General features: G+C 39.7%; 1 protein-coding gene across 2 annotated transcripts in view; it reads right to left on the reverse strand.

Annotated features, from left to right (window-relative positions):
• Nucleotides 1-19,278, reverse strand: part of GABRA5 (gamma-aminobutyric acid type A receptor subunit alpha5) — a 377,180-nt gene that overhangs the window by 165,895 nt on the left and 192,007 nt on the right. For both annotated transcript variants that reach the window (XM_073541489.1, XM_073541490.1), the window contains exon 6: nucleotides 13,555-13,637. In XM_073541489.1, the coding sequence (XP_073397590.1) occupies nucleotides 13,555-13,637 (83 nt within the window). The remainder of the gene's footprint in view (nucleotides 1-13,554; nucleotides 13,638-19,278) is intronic.

Genomic DNA, 19,278 nt, shown 5'->3' on the forward strand with positions numbered 1-19,278 from the left:
AATGTATTTAAACCTAAAGCAAAGATGTGTCCTTAACAGCAGATGGTGGAGGCAACTGTTGGGTCCTAGAGGGAGAAGGATATTGCTCCACATCAGAGATGCAAAAATGAAAAGGTGCTTGAGTTAATCACAATGATCTATTGAAGCCAGATCCAGGATGATTGTCTTTCACATCTGACACACCCGTGACAATTATATTTTTCCTTTGATAGTTCCACTCCTGGTTTTGGCTTACAAATACTGATGTAAAATACTGGCCAAATACTGAATGTGTGAATGTGACCTAATACTAATACATGTTGTAGATATAAATATAGCACTAATTTCTAGAAGTTTTTTTTTTAATTGTAGAGTTTTTTTTATTATGGCAATGGTTGTCTGTACAATAAATAAACTCTAATTTTCTATTTCCTTATTTTGCTTAATTACTGCTAATTTTGCCACTGCGCTGCAAATGTCTGTATAACTGTAAGAACAGCTGATTTCATTAGTGATATTACTTTTAGCTTTCTTTCCAAGTTTTCCTGAAATAACATATGGCAGGATGAGATTATCACATATGTACAGTATTATGTAATGCACAAATCAGCCGAATTATTATTTAGTCACACTCCAGGTTTATCAGATTGGGAAGCGCTAAAGTGTTCAGATTGCTTACAATCATGTAGCAACATGAAAGCTGGATTATTGAAGCAATGAAAATGATCATGTTACAGAGTGGTGGAAGCTTAAAATCTAGTCTGCTCGAGGCTATTTCACCCTTGCAGACTGTGTTTCAACACCCAAGGAAACGTCACCCCTGCAGAGTATGTTTTACATTAAAACCACTGGTGGGAAACAGTTTGTCTGGGCAGATATACTTTAGGTTAAATGCAGCATGTCACTCAATTTGCTGTCATAGTTCTTGACAACGTGCTTAAAATAGCATTCTGCGGTGAGATGTCCTACAGCTTCTTTATGTATTAAGTGGATTTAACCCTGGAATTACATTCAATTTAGGTTTGTCAAAAATTAACACCATCAAGACCTAATCCTTGTTTAAGGATATATACAGTGTGGGAAATAAGTGTTTGATCCCTTGCTGATTTTGTAAGTTTGCCCAGTGACAAAGACATGAACAGTCTATAATTTTAAGAGTAGGTTATTTTAACATTGAGAGATAGTATATCAAAAATAAAATCCAGAAAATTACATTGTATAAATTATATAAATGTATTTGCATTTGGCAGTGAGAAATAAGTATTTGATCCCTCCGGCAAACAAGACTTAATACTTGATGGCAAAACCTTTGCTGGCAAGCACAACAGTCAGACATTTTTTGTAGCTGATGATGAGGTTTGCGCACATGTCAGGAGGAATTTTGCTCTACTTCTCTTTCCAGATCATCTCTAAATCATTAAGATTTTGAGGCTGTCGCTTGGCAACTCGGAGCTTCAACTCCCTCCATAAGTTTTCTATGGGATTAAGGTCTGGGGACTGGCTAGGCCACTCCATGACCTTAATGTGCTTCGTTTTGAGCTACTCCTTTGTTGCCTTGCCTGTAAGTTTTGGGTAAAGGCTTGCTGGAAGACCCAGCCACAACTCATTTTTAATGTCCTGGCGGAGGGAAGGAGGTTCTCAGGATTTTACGGCACATGGCTCCATCCATTCACCCATTGATATGGTGAAGTAGTCCTGTTCCCTTAGCAGAGAAACACCCCCAAAACATAATTTTTCCACCTCCATGCTTGACAGTGGGGGACGGTGTTCTTTGGTTCATAGGCAGTATTTCTCTTCCTCCAAACATGGCGAGATGAGTTAATGCCAAAGAGCTCAATTTTTGTCTCATCTGACCACAGCATCTTCTCCCAATCACTCACAGAATCATCCAGGTGTTCATTGGCAAACTTCTGACGGGCCTGCACATGTGCCCTCTTGAGCAGGGGGTCCTTGTGGGCACTGCAGGATTTTAAATCTTTACAGCATAATGTGTTACCAATGGTTTTCTTGGTGACTGTGGTCCCAGCTGCCTTGAGGTCATTAACAAGTTCCCCCATGTAATTTTAGACTGATCTCTCACCTTCCTCATGATCAAAGATACCCCACGAGGTAAGATTTAGCATGGTGCCCCAAATTAATGTTGATTGACAGTCATTTTATATTTCTTCCATTTTCTTACTATTGTACCAACAGTTGTCTCCTCACCCAGCACCTCACATATGGTTTTGTAGCCCTTTCTAGCTTTGTGCAGGTCTATGATCTTGTCTGTGACATCCTTATAAAGCTCTTTGGTCTTGCCCATGTTGTAGATGTTAGAGTCTGACTGATTATAAAGGAGACTATGTAAGACAGCTGTCTTTAATGCAGGTAACGAGTTGATTAGGAGCATCTAACTGGTTTGTAGAAGCATTTGGTAGGGGATCAAAAACTTATTTATCACTGCAAAATGCAAATAAATGTATATAATTTATGCAATGTGATTTTCTGAATTTTATTTTTGATATTCTATCTCTCAATGTTAAAATTAACCTACCCTTAAAATTATAGACTGTTCATGTCTTTTTCAGTGGTCAAACTTACAAAATAACAAGGGATCAAGTACTTATTTCCCTCACTGTGTATTTGTAATGAAAATCTAAAGTATCATTTTTGTAGTGTTCACTCAATGAATTATGATATGGAAAGAAAAGAGTTAACATGACATTCCAATAAGATTAATTAGCCCAACTGTATTTGTACCTATTGACAGGCACAATAGACAGCACACTGACCCAATATTAACCTGTTTGCCTGTGTATACAGCAAATATGTGAACAAACAGTAAAAAAAATCACTGGATGCTCTAATCTTGCTTGCTTTATGGACCAGGTACATGCTTGTTAATAGCAGGCTGCTGCTACACACATCGCTAGACACGATTGCTGATCTTTAACTATTTAAATGATCTCATTCTTTGACAGCAATACTAAAATACTTGAATTGGCGGTGTGTGTTTTCAGGCTATAGGCTGAAATTCAAAGGGACCATGATTTATACTATTTACTGTAAATCACAGTATTGCAGTATGTAAGTGATCAGAGCATCGCAAGATAAAGTCTCCCAAGGAGGCTAAAAAAATGAGAGTAAAAATACAATATTAAAAATGTATAAAAGTTGAAATAATAAACATTTGGTATCGCTATGATTATAAAAGCCTAACAAATTATTAAATTATTTAAGACATAACGTTGAATGCTGAAAAATCAAAAACACTATATTTGCAGTTTTCATTGAATGTAGTTAACAGAAAATATAAAGTTAGAAGTTATCAATATGTCATATGTAACTCAAAGTGGAATCAATAAAAACTATAGCTCAGCATGCAAAAAACAAGCTCTCACAGAGCTCCATCGATAGAAGATGTTAAGGCTATACGCGCTCGTTACATATTTTCTTGCAGAAATTTCTGCAAGGTTTCTGCATCTCTTAGCAGCAAAAACATTGCGTAAAAATACGCTGCGCTTTTGGTGCGTTTTTTTCCTGTGCATTCAATGGGTCAAAAACGCAGGCAAAAACGCAAAAAGAATTGACATGATGCAGAAAAAACGCACTGCAAATATGGACAGAAATTTACTGATTATATGCACAACACTTCATTATTATCAATGAATAAGCTTGCATAAGTAATCCATTGCATTTTTGGACCATTTACACGTGGAAAAAAATGCCACGAAAATGCATAAAGAATGCATCGTGTGCACATAGCCTAAAGGTTTGACAGCTTAGAATATGGTGACACAAACAACTTTTTTTTAACTGCTAAAATGAAAAAAAAAACTGAACAAGTTTGGTATCACCATAATTCTACTGATGTGAAACATCAGGTTGCTAGCTAATATCTATTACGCAATGAAAGTTGTAAAAAAAAATAAAAAAAATCATGGCAGAATTGCAGTTTTTCTTTTTTCAATTTCACCCCACTTGGAATTTTTTCCCCATTTTTCAGTACATAATAATACAAATCAATGGTATTATTCAAAATTACATCTCGTTTTACAAAAGCATGCTCTCATATGGTTTCTAAGGAAAATTATACATAGATGTTTCCATTGTATTGTCTACAATGATGAATCTGTGTATCAGATGAAACAGAGAATGAAATGCTTGACTTACTGTATCTCTAGTCACAGTCAAGGCTACATTTAGAATTCAGCTTGCTGACTCTTTTTAGAGAGCAAAAGCTTTGAATTATCTCAAAAATATGTATTTAGTTAGAGCTAAGCTAGCTGTGCTTTTCTCAGCAAGCAAAATATTTCTAAAAATATTTTTGAACATTAATGGAGATGTACTGATGTCAAGGTTAGATTTCAGAAAGGCAGATTTTAAGGGATTCAGAAAGAGAGGGATCCAATGGCTGGATATCCTTAAAGACAAAAATGTCCAGGAAGGATGGGAAATCTTGAAAAATGAAATTCTCAAAGCACAATCGTTAACAATTCTGAAAAGAGGGAAGAATAGGAAGCATTTAAGGAAACCAGGATGGATGAACACAGAACTTAAGCACATGATAAAAAGGAAGAAAGAAATGTTTATAAGATGGAAAGAGGGAGGCATATCTAAAGAAGAATATAATGCTGTCTGCAGAACCTGCAGGGCATGAATCAGATTATCTAAAGCTGACAGTGAATTGAGACTTGCAAGAGACGTAAAAAGCAATAATAAAGGATTTTGGGGATATGTTAAAAGTAAAAGAAAAGTCAGAGATGCTATAGGATTTTTACAGGATGCAAATGATGAAATGGTAAGACAGGATGTTGAGAAGGCCGAACTTTTAAATTCCTATTTCGTATTTGTTTTCTCTCAGAAAGGAAACGTAACATCAACTATTCTTCACTGTCCTATTAAGGGAAAAGAAGAATCCAGGATAACTATAAACAAAAATATAGTGAGGAAACAATTAGCTAACCTAAATGAATTCAAGTCTCCAGGTCCAGATGAATTACACCCCAGAGTATTGAAGGAGATAGCAGAAGAAATTTTTGAACTGCTCTCCATAATCTTTGAAAATTTGTGGAGAACAGGAGAAGTCCCAGATGACTGGAGAAGAGCAAATGTTGTTCCTATCTTCAAAAAGGGGAAGAAGGTGGACCCAGGCAACAATAGGCTGGTGAGTCTGACTTCTATACCAGGAAAGATCTTTGAACAAATTATTAAACAACATGTATGTCTGTACCTGGATAAGAATGAAGTGATTAAACAGAGTCAGAATGGGTTTGTAACTAATAAGTCATGTCAGACTTACTTAATTTCCTTCTATGACAGAATCACTGATTGGGTGGATCAGGGAAATGCTGTAGATATAGTATATCTGGACTTCAGCAAAGCATTTGACAAAGTATCTCACACAATCCCTATTGAAAAAATTACTAAGTATGGAATGGACAAGGCAACTGTTAGGTGGATTCATAACTGGCTTAGTGGTCGGACCCAAAGAGTGGTCGTAAATGGCTGCACATCCAGTTGGAAGAATGTCTCAAGTGGAGTACCACAGGGCTCTGTCCTGGGCCCTGTATTGTTCACCATCTTTATCAACGATTTAGATGAAGGAATTGAGGGTAAACTGATAAAATTTGCTGATGACACAAAGCTAGGAGGGATAGCTAATACTAGAGAAGAGAGAGAGGATTCAAAAAGATATAAATAAACTGGAGCAGTGGGCAGTACCTAACAGAATGGTCTTTATTTAACAGGGAAAAATGCAAAGTACTACATCTGGGCAATAAAAATGAAAAAAACATATACAGAATGGGAGGAATAGAGCTAAGCAACAGCACATGTGAAAAAGACTTGGGTATACTAATAGATCACAGACTGAATATGAGTCAACAGTGTGATGCAGCAGCAAAAAAGACAAATGCAATTCTAGGATGGATTAACAGAAGCATACAGTCTAGATTACGTGAAGTCATTATTGCCCTCTACTCCTCTTTGGTCAGACCTCATCTGGAATACTGTGTCCATTTTTGGGTGCCATATTTTAAAAAAGACATCAACAAACTGGAGCAAGTTCAGAAAAGAGCAACCAGAATGGTGACCGATCTGCAAACCCTGTCTTATGAGGAAAGGTTGCAGGATTTGGGAATGTTTAGCTTGCAAAAGAGAAGACTGAGAGGAGACTTAATAACTCTACATATATCTCAAGGGCTGTCTCATTGCAGAAGGATCATCTTTATTCTCATTTGCACAAGGAAAGACTAGAAGCAATGGGATGAAACTGAATGGGAGGTGACACAGATTAGATATTAGAAAAAACTTTTTGACAGTTAGAGTGATCAATGAATGGAACAGGCTGCCATGAGAGGTGGTGAGTTCTCCTTCAATAGAAGTCTTCAAACAGAGGCTGGACAGATATCTGTCTGGGATGATTTAGAGAATCCTGCTTTGAGCAGGGGGTTGGACCAGATGGCCCAGGAGGTCCCTTCCAACTCTACGACTCTATGATTCTATGATGTCCTCTATATACAAAAAAGCTTGTCACTGAGAAAATTTAAAATCCATAAAGACATCTCTGGAGAGGGGACATGCAACATGAACAGGAGCAACAAACATTTTCTTGCCATCTAGGATCACATGCTCAACTTATAAAATTTGGCATGTTGTCACCTATGTGCCACACGTCACTCTGATGACATCATGCCAGGCCAGTAAATAAAATTTTGCATCTGGTAACTCAAGTAAAGGGATTTTTGTGGCTGGTTTCCGTGCTGCTGGATGAACTGAGTCGTATATCCTGGTATGATGAGCTGAAGAGGTAGTGGTTTATTCAACGCGTTTCGAAGTAAAAAATTACTTCTTCCTCAGGATTGACCCATGTATCATGGACGTCTCAGTTCATCCAGCAGTGTGTAAACTATCCACAAAAATCCCTTTACTTGATGTCTAATGGCTGATCCGTGGATCTGTTGCAGCTGATGTTCACATTCCATGCTTTTTCAATGGATACATCAGGTTAGTTTAATCTGAGTAATACCTTATTGTGTCTACAAGATAAAACCCTATTTGGGCTGATTTCTCCTACAGTCCCTTGATTGCATCTGGGAAATCAGAAGCTTAGGAAATTCATGCAGCACTTTCAACGGTCAAAGAGTATTGATCTGGACTTTGGACTGGGTTTACACAATCTTCAGTAGTTCACTCATCTGTATCATGTGTAGGGATTCTACTCACTCAGGTGCAGCAGGAGACAATCAGGAGGCACGTTCCATGTAAAGTTCATAGGGTTTATTGCTTCATAAGTCAAAACAGCAGATCACAAAAAGAAACAGCCTTCAGCTCAAGAGAAAAAACATAAATGTCCATTCCTTCAGACTCAGTCCTGGAGCCTCAGCACACACAGGAGGCTTGTCCTTCCTCACATACAGCTCTTGGTTTCAGGAGTAGTCTTGCTTATAAAGCTCTAGCCACACCCACGAACCAAGCAGCTGACTAGTCACGTGATTGGTACCTCATCACAGGTCTTTGCAAAACATCAGAAATAGAATGATATTAATTAGGGTTTACATTACAGAGCGCACTGATCTCTGAGCCACATACCTCCCATCAACTATACAACCCTTAGCCACGCCACATACCTCCCCCTCTGCCTAAAGCCATGGGGCTTGGCACTTTCACCTACTAGACAAGGGATAGTGAGAGGGCATCGGCATTACCACGTAGCTTCCCAGCCCTATGTTCTACATGGAAGCTGAAGTCTTGCAGGGCTAAGAACCAGCGGGTGACTCTAGCATTCTTACCCTTTGTTTCCCTCATCCATCTGAGTGGGGCATGGTCGGATACTAACCTAAACTTCCGTCCCACGAGGTAGTACCGTAAGTTATCCACTGCCCATCTTATGGCCAAACACTCCTTCTCTACAACTGAGTAATTTCTTTCAGAAGAAAATAGCTTCCTACTCAGGTAGAGTACAGGATGCTCCTCCCCACGTATCTCCTGGGAAAGGACTGCTCCTATCCCAACATATGAGGCATCTGTCTGAAGGATAAACTCTAGTTTAAAGTCCGGGGCCACCAGAACGGGTTGCTTACATAGAGCCCCTTTCATTTCTTGGAAGGCTGACTCTGCCTCTTTGGACCATCTGACCATTACAGATTTTGTCCCTTTTAGAAGATCAGTCAGAGGCGCAGCCATCGTGGCGAAGTTTGGGATGAACCTTCTGTAATATCCCACGATACCCAGGAAGGCTTTAACTTGCTTTTTGGACAGAGGTCTCGGATATGTTTGAATTGCCTCCACTTTATTGATTTGAAGTTTGAGCCCACCACGTCCCACTACATATCCGAGGTACTTGGCTTCTTCTTTTCCCAAGGCACACTTTTTCGGGTTTATTGTTAACCCCGCCTCCCTTAGAGCATCAAACACTGCTTGGACCTTTCCCAGGTGAGTCTCCCAGTCCAGGGTAAAGATGACGATATCATCCAGGTACGCGGCAGCGTACAGCCTATGAGGCGCAATGATTCTATCCATAGCACTCTGGAAGGTTGCTGGAGCTCCCTGCAGGCCAACGGCATCTGGACATACTGGAAGCACCTGTCTGGTGTAGAAAATGCAGTCTTCTCCTTAGCTTCCTTTGCCATGGGGATCTGCCAATATCCCTTGGTCAAATCAAAGGTGGTGATGTACCTGGGAGGTCCAAGTCTTTTGATAGGCTCATCAACACGGGGCATGGTATATGCGTCGAACTTGGAGACCTCATTCAGCTTCCGGTAGTCATTGCAGAACCTCCATTCACCATCTGGTTTTGGGAAGAGGGCAATCAGGCTCGACCAGCCGCTCTGGGATTCCTCAATAACCCCGAGCTTCAACATATGCTGCACCTCCTTGGAGATTACTTCTCGACGGGCCTCAGGAATTTGATAAGGCTTCACGTTCACCTGTACATGTGGCTCGGTCAGAACTTCATGCTCCACGACCTTCGTGCACCCCGGCAATTCTGAAAACAGGTCCCTGTTTCTGGGCCTTCGATAGCGTCTCCGCTATGGTAACTGCTCCGACCTCACCTTCTAGGTTGCCCAGCAAGCACAGAGTTACCGCTGGCTCTCTATCTTGCCATGGCTTGATGAGGTTGACATGGTAAACATGGTATGGTTTTCGTCTTCCGGGTTGGTGGATCTTATAGCTTACCTCCCCAAGCTTCTCGACGACCTCATATGGCCCTTGCCATTTGGCCAAGAACTTGCTCTCTACTGTCGGAACCAGCGCCGGAACTCGGTCTCCCAGGTTGAACTGCCTCACTCTGGCTGTCCAGTTGTAGACCCTGGCCTGAGCTTCTTGTGCCTAGTGGAGGTGTTCCTTTACGATGGGCATCACCTCTGCAATCCTCTGTTGCATCAGTGCCACATGCTCAATAATGCTTCTGTGGGGCGTGACTTCGGCTTCCCAGGTTTACTTGGCTATATCTAGGAGACCTTGCGGATGTCGGCCATACAGCAACTCGAAGCGCGAGAACCCTGTGGAGGCCTGGGGAACTTCAAGGACAGAAAACAGTAGATACAGTAAGAGACAATCCCAGTCTCTAGCATCTTTTTCTATGGCTTTTCTTAGCATGCTCTTCAGTGTCTTGTTAAATATTTCAACAAGGCCATCTGACTGCGGATGATACACTGAGGTCCTCAGCTGGGATATTTGCAGAACCATGCACAACTCCCTCATCACCTTGCTCATAAAAGGTGTCCCCTGGTCGGTCAGGATCTCCTTCGGCAAACCCGTCCGGGAAAACACATGGACCAGCTCGCGGGCTACACTCTTCGTGGAGGAGTTTCTCAGGGGAATTGTCTCAGGGTAGCGTGTGGCATAGTCCAGGATGACTAATATATACTGATGGCCCCGGGCTGACTTAACTAAGGGACCGACCAAGTCCATGGCAATTCTCTCAAATGGCACCTCAATAATGGGCAATGGCACAAGGGGGCTCCGGAAATGAGGGGTGGGGGCAGTTAACTGACATGTGGGGCTGGACCTGCAATAGTTTACTATTTTCTGGTGACACCCAGGCCAATAGAACCTCTGCACAACCCATTCCTGCATTTTTTCCACCCCCAGGTGTTCCCCCAAGATGTGTGAATGGGCCATGTCCAACACTTTCCGTCTATAGGGGCCTGGTACTATTAACTGCTCTGCCAACTACTCCCTTATTTTTGTGACCCAATATAACAAGTCCCCACTCATCATAAAATAGGGGAGCCTGCTGTCTGCTCCCGGCTCTTGTGAAACCCCATTAATGATGGTGACATTATTGAAGGCTTCTCTCAGCGTTGGGATCCTATGTTGGGCAGTCCCAAAATTCTCACTTGCCACCCCTAACTCTGGAATGTCAGATACAGGGGACCCTTCCTCCTCCTCCCTCACAAGGACACATAGAGGAAACCCGTCTGCCTCTGGTGGTGGCGATACCTTATTAGGATGCATTGGTTCCCTGCTCTTGCTAGCAAGCTCAGAACCCTTACCCCACAGCTCCTAAAACAGACAGAAATCCTGGTCTATAATTATAGGATGCAACAAGTCCTGAATGACGCCAACTTCATGCGACTCGGTGCCATACGCCATTTCAATGTTCACCCTGGCCATAGGGTAGTCCTTTGCATCACCATGAATGCACCGAACGCCGACCTTTTTACCAGGGAGTAGGTTGAGAGGAAAAGTAGCCCTTACAAGGGTCACCAAGGTCCTGGAGTCCAGAAGCGCCATCGCTGCTTGACTGTTCACCTTCACGGGACATGCCTGAGGCCCCTCATTGGGTGGAGAGTTCACACTGCAGGCTGGGTATGCATAGTACGAATTACGGCATCCCATGCTGCAGTCCATCCGCTCGGTGGTTTGGGGACAACAGGCAGCTATATGTCCTGGCCCCTGGCATCTCCAACAAATAATATCACCTGTGGGGACCTTGGGCACTGCCTCCCCTGCCCCTTTTGACCTTGGATGCCCCACCACTTTTTGGGACTCCACGCCCTGCTGGGACCCCCAATACAGAATGGGCTGCTTCCCCAAGGAACCTTCCATCCCCTGGTATCTTTCAACCAGCCCGACCAGTTCATCGGCATTTTGGGGATCACCCTGGGCAACCCAAGTCTGTAGGGGTCTCGGCAGGGAATGCACAAACCGATCCATCACCACTCGCTCTACCATCAGCGCAGGCATAGAAGACTTGGGCTGCAGGCATTTCTAGACCAGGTGCAACAGGTCAAACATTTGGGAGCGAGGTGGTTTGTCCCGGTGATACGCCCAGCGGTGAACTCGAAGTGCCCTGACAATCATTGTCACCCCCAAACGTGCGAGAATCTCGGCTTTTAGTTTGGGATACTCCTTGGCATCTTGCAAAGTCAAATCATAGTACACCTTCTGGGGCTCCCCCGTCAGGTATGGGGCCAGTACCTCTGCCCTCTGCTCTGGCTGAAGTTTTTCCCTCTCAGCCACCCTCTCAAACACTGTCAGGAAGGCCTCAACATCATCCTCAGGGGTCATTGTTTGTAATGTGCGTCTTACCACCTTCCTGACGTGGGTGTCATCAGCCAGACCTGGAGTTGAGGTGCTCGTCCTGCCCTCCTGGATGGCGGTTGCCAGAAGCTGCATCTGCTGCCGTTGCTCCTGCTGGCTCTGCTGGATCTACTGTAACAACAGCCTGATGGTCTCCTGTTGCTGTGCCTGGGACTGGACCAGGTGTTTCAGCAGGTCCTCCATTATTGCAGGTAGAGCTTGCTGCCTCACTGAAAACTTGACATGCAGCAACTGTCTCAAGTCCCTGCTGGAAATGCTGCCCGCACGTCAAGCACCAATTGTAGGGATTCTACTCACTCAGGTGGAGCGGGAGACAATCAGGAGGCATGTTCCATGTAAAGTTCATAGGGTTTATTGCTTCATAAACCAAAACAGCAGATCACCAAAAGAAACAGCCTTCAGCTCAAGAGAAAAAACATAAATGTCCATTCCTTCAGGCTCAGTCCTGGAGCCTCAGCACACACAGGAGGCTTGCCCCTCCTCACATAAGCTCTGGGTTTCAGGAGTAGTCTAGCTTATAAAGCTATAGCCACACCCAGGAAACCAGCAGCTGACTAGTCACGTGATTGTGACCTCACCACAGGTCCTTGTAAAACATCAGAAATAGAATGATATTAATTAGGGCTTACATTACAGAGCCCACCCATCTCTGAGCCACATACCTCCCATCAACTATACATCCCTTAGCCACACAACACATGATATGGGCCATAAGTAGCATGTATTGATGCTAGTGACTGCAAAGTGGAAAGAATGACTCAATCGTCTCAACTCAATAGTAAAAGTTTAATTTAATTTCTACTTGTTGACTATAAGAAGAGAACAGGACATTATAACATGTCCAGATGATAATTGCCTAATTAGTACTAGACTGTTAGATCGAAGATCTCATCATAAAATGAGAAACCAGAATAATTACATGTATTTAATGCTGAGAAAGAAGTTTAAGGGGGAGCGTGATTAAAATATTGAAATATATAAATAGCACTTACAAAAGATATGGTCAAAACTGGGTTTTCCAAACCCCCACAAAAGACTAGAGAGCACTCCCTTCATCTTAGAAAAAAGCTTCTATCTCTAGAGGAACCATGGTTTCTTTACCATGAGAACTATTAGTCTGTAAAACGGTCAACCTCAAGAGTTGCTCACCGTGAAAACAGTCAATGGTTTCAGAGATGCTTTTTTTAGAAGAAAATAACATAACTATGTAAATGTATTAAATTCTAGTTCTAACTGATCAACACTCAATCATGACGGAAAATTAGCTCTTTTAGGCCTGTCTAGATAATGCATTATGGTTTTAATTATTCCGAATTCCCTTTATTATTGGTTTGAACTTGAGGGACAAGTGTCTTTTTTCTACTGTAGTAATTATGTAGAGATAAAACCATACTGTATCTTCATGCATGTATGTCTCATACCTGTCTACCATTCTCTTTGTGTACATAGTCTATTGTGATCATCCTCTGACCTACAGGACTTCTCCCATGCTGCATCTATAGTTTAGCATAGTTTTAAAATGAATGAAAACTACAGTATTGGATGCATGCGGATTCTCTTGTTAGAATATCTGCAGGAATTTTTGGAATTTGTGAATTTGTAGCACGAAAAAATGACTGTGGGATCACAGTATACCGGGTTTGTTCTTTTGTCTGTTAGCATTGGTCACATCGGTTACATAGAAGTTGAATAAAACATTTTAATGAAGACCTAATGCAAATGCCAATTCAATAGTCTAATATTTGAGATGAATTATTATCATGTGCAAAATAAAGTCATGATGAATCTTATAGCTTTTTGGGGATTCTTTTTTGCAGTCTCTGCACATATTGAGTTGCGTCATACATGCCCTTTTGTTGTTAAGGGACCACTTTAATCACTTTAGTGATTTTTTTATTGCCTTCCCCTAATAAGCAATCAGTAATGGCATTATAAAATATATTTACTTTTATTGTACATGCACTATGAATTGTCACTATAGAAAATAAACAAGGTTTAGGAAATAGCCAACAATTTTAGATAAAAAATAAAAGTATGACTTACAGCTTCCAAATTTTAGTGGGCATGCATGAGCATCCATCGGAAAGTCTTCTAGCTGCATAGGGCATTCTGCTGAAATTGTCAATCTGTCCAAATCATTTGGGATAAAAGAAAAAACAAAATAAAATTACTCAAAATCTTGCCAGTGGGCATTTAATCATTATACATTTGCTTACGCTTGACAGCTGAGGCACTGGTATATGAAACCTGAGAACTAGCTAAAATGTGCAACAGTATATTATCATCCCTCAAAATATTTTCATTTTTTATATAGACAGAAAAAAGCAGATGTGGCAGATTTTACCTGTTAAGTCCCACTGCTGTCAAATTGCATTAAGAAGAGATATTCCAATCTGTCTATCTCTTCATGTAAAGTACAGCCTTTCTTCACATGGCACAATTCCTCAAAGGACAGCTCTCTTATCATTGAGCCAAATGTCTCACTGCTAGCATATTTATATTCTGAGCAACCAAATGTGCTTCTTCTGAATTTCCTTTAAAACAGAGGCGACCTGCAATGTCCAACAGGCGCACCAAAGGCAAAATAGTAAAGGGATGATATACAGTATATCTAATGTACGCTTTAATTTTCATGGTTCTAATGAGAAATTGTAAGACATTCAAGGTTGCTATAGAAACTTTTTTTCCACACTCTTGAAAGCGATTTATATTTTATTTGATTCTTTGTGAACTTCCAACATATTTAAGCAATTCATAACGTTCCATCTTTGTTGAATGCAAAATGCTTTCAAACAGTTAATTTATTATTGAATATAGTGAAGAAAATGACAACTTTTAAGAAGAAATTTAGAATGACACCAATGGAAAAATAAATGATTGGGTAACTTTTGCTCTGCATAAATATTCGGAAACCCATGAAATATGCAATTCAATGTATGCCAGCTCCAATTTGCCTACATATACAATAGAAATAATGGAAAAAATAATGCTTAGAAAGTAGATTTATTCTGCAAACATTATCACAATTTTGCGGTTTTATCATTGTGATGCAATTGTGTCTTCCAACTGTTGATGCTACAAGCGCTTGTACTAAATATTGGCAGAAGTTACTATGGTGACAGGCAGCTCATTTGTACCATGATTCAGATTTCTTTTCCTGCAGATCAGTCACAAGATCTTAACACACAAAAGACATGAAAAAATATGGCAGCTACAAAAAGTGAATAAGTGGCAGAAGATGCATTCACTTCTTACTACAATGTACCGTAACTCTCCATGTCATGTTCTGGTTTAATGCTCAGAAGTCAGAGATAGAGTTCATCTACATACTGGCCTTTTAAGTTAAATGTTACTAGATTCCTATCAAAAGATTTGGCTTTGAAGAAAAAGCCGTCATTGCAAAGGTGAACACTAAAGTTAAAGATTGTACAGAACAAAAAAAAGACGTTTCTAAAGGGCACATACTGTATAAATGCAATTTACCTTATAGGGTTTTTCTTCCAGATTTAGTTCACATTCTATTTTTTTGTGTAGGATCTATTGGAGGATAAACACCAATGGCATCCATTGTATTTTTATCCCCTTCATGACCGGGCTATTTTGGGGGGGGTTCCTCATTTTCGTTGTTTCCTCCACTTCTTCCAATAGCCATAAATTTTATATTATTCCATCCATGTAGATGTATTGAGGCTTGTTTTTCTTTTTTTTGTTATAAACTCTTTATTTAAGAATGTTGTTACAGAATTATTATCAAAATACAAGTCAGTATAATCAACATTCAAATTTTCTTAATGAAGGGATTTAGGAAGGGAATGGGAAAAGAGGTGGGAAGGGGAAACATGGATTCAGGTAAAGTTGGGAAAGAATGGAAGGGGTGGGGATGGTAGTCCTATTGGATGAAAGCCTCTATCTTTAGACTCACAGTTGTAGAAAACAAAGTATATATATTCATATAAAGCATAAATAGTACACTGCATTAAAATTCCTTCTGTTAGAGCTTAATATTGTTTTGATACATAAACCATTGGTGCCATCTTCCATTTAAATTGTCTTGTTTGCAGTGAGCCAGTCGAATTTTTTCAAGGGAATATATATTGCTAGCCTCATCTACCCATTCTGATAAGGAAGGTGGATCAGTATCCTTCCAATGTCTAGCGATGAGGTTTTTAGCTGCGTTAAGTAAGTGAGAGCTCACAATATAGTCACTTACACATTTGAGCTCAGGACGAACATTCAAGAGGACCTGTCTAGATGTCAGAGGGGGTATTGTTCGAAAGACCTTCTTTATGTGACTATATATCATTTTCCAGAAGGGTATAATTTTGGTACATTCATACCATATATGGGCAGGCGTACCTGGCATTAGATTGCATCTCCAACAATAAGATGTCAATCCTAGAGAGGGTATCCGGGGTTTTATACCAACGAGAAATAATCTTATAATTTAGCTCCTTGCATCTTGTTGAGGGAGAAATGGAGTGAATCTCTTTCCAAAGTCTGGAAATTTCCTCTGGTGATAATGATATATTTAATTCTTTCTCCCATTTGCTAATGAAGTTAGGAGGTCCTTTCGTATTACAGAGTAATTTGTAAATTTTAGATATAATTTTTTTATTTGTTTTAAAGTCAAAAAAGATATCTTGAGTATATTTATAGGTGAAGTTATTGGAGATGTTAGGTATCTGAGTTCTAATTGCTTCTTTTACAATTTCAAACTCTGTCTCTGACATTACAACACCTGTAAATATGGTCCTGAGCTCACTTGTAGAAATGATACTATTTTTTTAATAAAGTGGCCAATATGTATATAAGAGAGTCCCTAGATTTTTTATTTTATTTTTAATGGCTCTGTATCTATTCGGGAGCAAGTGTAATAATGGCGTATATGTGCAAATACTAGGAACAAAATTGTATTTTTTATTAGTTCTATTCCAAATAGATATTGAGAGTTTAGTTAAAGGGTTCTCGATCTCACAATATTTAAATGTATTATATGCGGTTGACCAAAGATAATGGTCATTATTCTTATTTAAAAGATTAAGTTCGATGTCGACCCATAATTTCCTAGGGGGAGAAATTCTTGTTTCCCTTATTCTGGCCATATGTGAGGCATGTCTATATTTCTCAAAGTCAGGTAAACCCAGCCCTCCTTTGCATTTCCTTTTTATTAACGTTGAGTGTTTGATCCTACTACTTTTGTTTTGCCAAATAAATTTGGAGACTAGGGTTTTAATTTTTTGAAAAAAGAATTGTGGACTATCAATAGGTAACACTTGAAGGAAATAAAGTATTTTGGGTAGAGTAATCATTTTCACGATATTAATTCTGCCAAACCAGGAAATAGGCAGATCCCTCCATGTGGAAACGTCTCGCTCCAGGTTACGAATTAGAGGTATAAAATTAAGATTATATAAGGAGGGAATGGAGTTGTTTATCTTGGTCCCTAAATAAGAAATATGAGAGCAATTATTTCTGAATGGAGATTTATTAGATAAGAGGGTCCAATTTTCCTGGATGACATTAATGTTTAACATTTCTGACTTAGAAAAATGTATCTTGAAGTTTGATACTAGTCCAAATTCCCGTATTTCTTCAGTTAGTCGTTTGATAGATTGCCAGGGGTCTGTTAAGTAAAAAAGAACATCGTCCGCAAATGCGGCTATTTTATGTTCTTTGTCACCACATCTTACACCTTGGATTTCAGGGTTTTGTCTAATTTTTTTGAAGGAAGGTTTCCATTACCAGTACTAATAGGAGTGGGGAGAGAGGGCACCCCTGTCTTGTCCCGTTCTTTATCCCAAAGCTAGGAGAAAGATCATTATTGATTTTCAGTCGAGCTGATGGATGGGAATATAGAGCAAGGATTTTTCCTATGAAGGAATAAGGAAAGCCAAACTTCATTAATGTTTTTTCCATATACTCCCAATCAATTCTATCAAAAGCATTTTCGGCATCAGTTGAAAGAGCGGTTTTAATATTTTTACATTTTGTAAAGTGAATTATGTTCAGGGTTTTAATAATATTATATTTGGCCTCTCTACCCCCTACAAAGCCCACCTGGGCGAGGTTGATCAAGTCCGACAAGAGGTTCTGTACCCTTTTGGCCAAAATCCTTGTATACAGCTTGATATCGTTGTTAATCAATGAGATTGGCCTATAGCTGCCACAAAGGGTTGGGTCCTTACCCTCTTTCGGGATAAGAGCAATATGGGCTGAGAGTGCTAAATGTATTGGTTCTAGTTATATTATTAAAATATTTCAATAAATATGGGGAGCGTTGCTCTCTGAAAATTTTATAATACTCCGTAGAGTATCCATCTGGGCCTGGACTTTTCCCTTTGGGGCTTGTTTTGATGACAGATTCAAGTTCATCCATTGTGCTTGGGTTATCTAGAGAGTGTATTTGCTGGGGTTTTAGTTTAAGTAGGTCTGTTGTTTGTAGGTATATATTCATGAGTTCAGATTTCCTTTTCGGATCTGCGGAATATTTTGTTTTTAGATTGTAAAGGTTTGAATAAAATAAGCTAAAAATATCTGCTATTTCCTCCATTTGTTATGTATTTGATCTTGTGAATCTTTAATCTTTTGTATATAAGCTGAATTAATTTTCTTTTTAACCAAGTTCGCCAGATTTTTACTGCACTTATTCGCCTGGGTGTATATTTTAAATTTTGAGTATTGCAAGTATTTTTCAGATTCTTGTCTCAACAGTTCTCTGAGTTCTGCTCTGAGTCTAAAAAGATCGTTTTCTAAGGAGGCTTCTTGAGAGATTTTATGGTTCTCCTCTCTCTAATACTTTTATTTGGGATAGTAGTGAGGTTGTGAGTTTCTCTTTTTCTTTTTTTTTCCCTAGGGCCCAGTTCTAAAAGATAACCCCTGAGCACCGCTTTGTGTGCCTCCCAAACATTACAGTCAGAGATGTCGCTACTACTGTTCTCCAAAAAAAATTGTTTAATATTCTTCCTTATGGATTCTTGAGACTCAGTTTCATATATTAAATTATTAAGTTTCCAATTAAAGGCGCTTTTTTTGTGTTACTTAGGATGATGTTGGTGAACAATGGGGCATGGTCCGAGTATATTATATTATCGTAAGAGGTCTTTTTAACCGAGCTTATTAGGTCATGTGGTATGAATAGATAGTCGATTCTCGAGTATTTTTTATGTACTGACGAGAAGAACGAATAATCCCTCGTTGAGGGGTGTATTATTCTCCATATATCCAGCAGAAGATCCATCAGTGCTTTTCTATGTATCTAGTTGTTTTATGTGGTATGGATGATTGCCCATTAGATGTGTCGAGAGGGGGGTGTAGGGGAATGTTGAAATCGCCTCCCAGAATTGGTACGCCTTCAACAAAATTATTCAAAAGCCAAAATATTTTTTTGAAAAAGGGAAGGTGATTCACATTTGGGGCATATATATTAATTAAAGTGTTTGTCTTGTTGTAGATCATGCATTTCAGAAAAAGATATCTCCCATCTCCATCACGTAAAGCATCTTTAAATACAAAAGGGAGATTCTTGCTAATAACAATGGAAACCCATTTATTTCTTTTATTTGGAGAGGTGGAGTTGTACCATTTAGTGTATGTTTTATTTTTGGTTATGGAAGTATATGTTCTCTTGAAGTGGGTTTCTTGAAAAAAGATTACATCCACTTTATTCTTCTCTAAATGTCTCAGTATTTGTGATTTTTTTCTGTGGAACATTTATGCCTTTAACATTGAAGGTTGCTATGTTTAGATTGGCCATATGTATGGTTTGTA

The sequence above is a fragment of the Dendrobates tinctorius genome, unplaced genomic scaffold (assembly GCF_039654945.1).
Source record: "Dendrobates tinctorius isolate UK_male_01 unplaced genomic scaffold, ASM3965494v1 ptg000121l, whole genome shotgun sequence".
NCBI lineage: Eukaryota > Metazoa > Chordata > Amphibia > Anura > Dendrobatidae > Dendrobates > Dendrobates tinctorius.